The sequence below is a fragment of the Procambarus clarkii genome, chromosome 51 (assembly GCF_040958095.1).
Source record: "Procambarus clarkii isolate CNS0578487 chromosome 51, FALCON_Pclarkii_2.0, whole genome shotgun sequence".
Lineage (NCBI taxonomy): Eukaryota > Metazoa > Arthropoda > Malacostraca > Decapoda > Cambaridae > Procambarus > Procambarus clarkii.
The window spans coordinates 28,411,747-28,416,439 of record NC_091200.1 but is presented as its reverse complement, the minus strand read 5'-3'; the positions used below and the strand labels follow the sequence as shown (position 1 = coordinate 28,416,439).

The 4,693-nt window shown below is 41.4% G+C and overlaps 1 protein-coding gene across 1 annotated transcript; it reads left to right on the top strand.

Moving 5' to 3' along the window:
• The first annotated feature begins 1,744 nt into the window (after positions 1–1,744).
• Positions 1,745–4,131, top strand: LOC138351856 (uncharacterized). The gene is made up of 3 exons (XM_069303866.1): positions 1,745–3,160; positions 3,335–3,461; positions 3,843–4,131. Exon 1 carries the CDS (start codon positions 2,279–2,281, stop codon positions 3,107–3,109), a length of 831 nt encoding a protein of 276 aa, XP_069159967.1. The 5' UTR covers positions 1,745–2,278; the 3' UTR covers positions 3,110–3,160; positions 3,335–3,461; positions 3,843–4,131.
• The last annotated feature ends 562 nt before the right edge of the window (positions 4,132–4,693 follow it).

The following is a 4,693-nucleotide window of genomic DNA, read 5'->3' as shown; positions in this document are numbered from 1 at the left end:
ATACGAAATTCCAGGAGGTCTTCACGTTAGAGCAAGGAGAAGTTCTAGAGATAAGAAAGTGAATAGTTAAGGGGTACTGGCCAGTAGTTCAGTGCCTCCTGTCTATCCCCCTTCTTTTATATTGCGATTACATTAGCCGACTTCCAAATTTTTGCCAGTTCCCCTGTTACCAGTGATTTGTTATACACTATGGAGAGAGGTAGGCACAGTGCTTCTGCTCCTTTCCTTAGAATCCAAGGGGAGATTACGTCTGGGCCTATCGACTTTGTCACATCCAACTCTAGCAAGAGCTTCCTTACATCCCCACTGGTAATCCCAAACTCCTCTAGTGGTATTAAGGGGTCATCTAGATTCAAATCCGAAAGATTTCGAAAATTTACGAAAAATTCTGAAAAATACTACAACGTTCTGGCAACACTGTGGTGCAAACCGTTTTATGTTATCATGAAAAATAACGTAATTAGAGTCAAATTTCCCGCTGCAAGTTTCCCCATTCCGGTTCTCGCGGCCTGGGTGCGCCGTGGGGTATTGCGTCTTACGTTGTAGATGTCTAATATTTCGTAATAGCGTTGAAAAAACCGTGTGATGCATAAAACAAATATAAACTCACTCATTGGCAACAGTCTCGTGTGAGAGAGGGGTGGGATTGCTGGCATACAGTCAGTCACTCTTTGTGTCCCTCAGCTGGCGGATCTATCATGGACGCGTGCTCACAATATCTCCCAGAATTATCAGTATTTGTGCTATTTTTACTGCAAAATGACGTACAAAACGAAGATGAGGAAAACTCTGAAAGCTAAAAGCATGCTAGCTGCCCGTAGAAGGTGCGAGCTGGCTAGAATCCGTGGATTACGCACTTTGATGAGTGAAGATCGAGGAGGCCTCTCAGCCGCGAGTGTGAGGAAGTTGTCGCAGCCCACTAACCCCCCCCCCCTTCCCCCACAATCCCACCCTCTGCCACCGCACATTCTCCACCTTCTACTCCAGGTCTTGCACCTGCTACTCCAGATGTTCCACCTGCTACTCCAGATGTTCCACCTGCTACTCCAGGTCTTCCACCTGCTACTCCAAGTCTTCCACCTGCTACTCCAGACGTTTCACCTGCTACTCCAGACGTTCCACCTGCTACTCCAGACGTTCCACCTGCTACTCCAGACGTTCCACCTGCTACTCCAGACGATCCACCTGCAACTCCAGACGTTCTTGCTCTTGATGTTGCAGGGCCCAGCACCTCAAGTGCTGTTACAGGGCCCAGCACCTCAAGTGCTGTTGCAGGGCCCAGCACCTCACGTGCTGATTTGACAACTCCAAACATTTCCAGAAAGCGTAAACGTATCCAGAACAGTGCCGAGAAAGGACTAAGTTTATTTAGAAGACAAATAATTGGAAGTGACAGTGACAAGGACGGTGACACTGAAGTACTGTGTCACCTTCACTGTGACACTGTCACTGAAGCTCGCACTGTCACTGAAGGTGACAGTACCAGTGACAGTGAAGTGAAATATAGAGTAAAGCCACGTGAGTCTGCGCTAATTGTCACGGATAGGAAAATGGAAAAATGCCTTGATAAATTTAGCGTGTGCATAAACTGTAAACTGGATAACTTTCGTCATCACATTACGATTGTGCAACATAATGTAAATGTGAAAAGAACCAGTAATCATTGTCATTTTTCATTCACTGAAGAATTAATGGGAAATAATGAAAATTTGATATCCTTAGTGTACACCAATATGCTAAATGGACATGGATATTCATATTACAGGGGTATGTGTTCCATGGCAAACATGAAATGTGTATCCTATACTGTATATATTAGGATCCAGAAAATGGTAAAAAATGCTGCCAGTGAGAAATGGGTGTACCTGAAACAAAACACTCGTCATATTATCTTCAATCATTATAGAGAAGAATTTGATAGGCACTCCGATGGTGGGATCCTGGACATTGATGTATCGTTTGATGGATCGTGGCACACAAGGGGCCATCATTCACAAATTGGGTGTGCCTTTGTTGTGGAGATATTCACAGGTCTCGTTGTGGACTACAGTTGTTTCTGCAAAAACTGCAGGAAGTGCTATGTGTTACTGACTAGAAAACAAAACGGAAAATTAACACAGACCGAGTTTGACAGTGAGATGCATAAACATGTACCTGATTGTGATAAGAACTATGACGGCACTGCCAAAAATATGGAGGCTGATGCCGCAGTATTGATGTGGGGTCGATCTGAAGAGCTCAAATTCAGGTATACGACCTTGGTTAGTGATGGGGATTCATGAGCCTTCAAAAAATTTGTGCAATGAATAATGGTGCTGGTCCATATCGAAATGTAACTGTGGAAAAGGCTGAGTGTATAAATCACTTCAGCAAGAGACTTGCAACACAGCTCCGGAACTTTCAGAAAACGGCTGTGGAATTGAAAGAGACAAAAGGCAATGTGAAAAAGACCAGACGAATGTCACTGGTGAAAGGAAAAGGTAAATTAACTGATGTCACCATTCAAAAGTTAGCAAGTTACTTCACCAAAGACATCCGGGATTACATCAACACAGACTGGAAACGAATGAGGGATGCCTGTCTGTCCGGACTGTTTCATACAACATCGACTGATGAGAAGCCAATGCACGTGCACTGCCCTAAAGGGAAAGAGTCTTGGTGTTTTTACCAGCAAGATATTGCAAATGAAAAGACCCCAAGATCACACAAGACGATGAGGGTACATTTCCAGCTACCCAGTGTCCACATGACTGAAGTCCTGAAGATATACTATAATCTTGTATCAGAGGACAACATGACTAAGTGTCTGAAGGGCAAGACTCAAAATCCAAACGAGTCTTTACACCAACGAGTTTGGAAACTCGCCCCCAAACACCAGTTTGTCAGTCGTGTAATGGTAGAATTTGCCATGGCAATGACAGCTGTCAACTATAACGCTGGGTATGTGATGGGATCACTGAACAACCTCCTCGGTCTACCACAAAGTGACGTACGGGACTGGTACTTGAACAAAAAGGACAAGGATATGCAGAGACCAACGAGACGCACAACCAAACCAAGAAAGGCCCCTGAGGGAGCTGACCCCGGCTATGGCGCAGGTGCCTACTAGTGCCACTCCAGTGCCACCTTGAGGACCCATATTTCTGACCAATTATATTAGGTTAGTATGTTTTAGTGTTATATTGTGATATTACTTCATATATATTTGTACATATATAACTGGTGGCAAATATATATATATATATATATATATATATATATATATATATATATATATATATATATATATATATATATATATATTATTATTATTTTATTTTATTTTATTTATCAGGCGATCTGCATGGAACTTGCACACCTTACTCACCCCATGCCTATCTAAAAGGGTGCAAATTTTGAATGATATTGGTCAACATCAACCTCAGCTAAAGGTGGCTGAACTTTAACCTCCGTTTGTGCAGGTAAATATTTTACAATTTTATCTGATTTCACAGACTTTATTTATTATTCAATTTACATGAAACTTGCACATTATATGTAGAGTTTATGCCTCTAAAATATTGTGGTGGCTTTTCTTTCTACGTAGATTTATTGATTTTATAAATATTTATAAATATCATATTGTTGCATAGGATTTTTTGAAATTTACAATATCTGTATTATTGCACTAAATACAGCTGGGATAAAAATCCATCAGACAAATCTTTATTATATAGTAAGGTCATAGCTAAGTGTCGTAGAACTGATTTCGGTTCACAATTGTGGGCTGTGAAATGATTTGAACATTGTTGAAAAATTGTCTAAAAACAACGTTTTTATTTTTTTTCTCCCTCTCTATTTAGGCTGCGATGCTGAAACTTGGCCCAGTTGCAGCACCTTTCACATGTATCAGGATAATAATTTTTCAATGCCCTACAACAACTTTCAATTTCCATCTAGACAACCCCTAAGTTGCATATCATGAAAGCTTATCGAGATGATTGTACGAATAAAGCTATTGGAACATCTGAAGCGAATAAACTTTGTAACACAACATCAGCATGGCAACATGGATTCATGTATGGCAAGTCCTGCCTAACAGGATTAATTGAATTCTACGACTAGGCAACAAAAAATCAGGCAAGAGAGAGGGTGGGCAGATTGCATATTTTTGGATTGACATAAAGCCTTTGACACAGTACCACACAAGAGACTAATGCAAAAGCTGGAGATGCAGGTAGGAGTAAAAGGGAAGGTTCTCCATTGGATAAGGGAGTACCTAAGCAACAGAAGACAGCGAGTCACTGTAAGGGCGAGGTCTCATATTTGCAAGACGTCACCATTGGAGTCCCGAAGGTTTCAGTCCTTGGACCTATACTGTTTCTGTTATATGTAAATGATCTCCCTGAAGGTATAGAACCATTCCTCTCAATGTTTGCTGATGATGCAAAAATTATGAAGAGGATTAAGACAGAGGAAGATAGTAGGAGGCTACAATAGGACTTAGACAAACTGAATGAATGGTCCAACAAATAGCTAGTAAAGTTAAACCCGAGTAAATGTAAGGTAATAAAGCTAGACGATGGAAACGGAGGCCAGACACAGGATACAGAATGGGAGAAGAAGTCCTTCATGAAACGGACAGAGAGAAAGATCTAGGTGTTGATATCACGCCAAACCTGTCTCCTGAAGCCCACATCAAAAGAATAACATC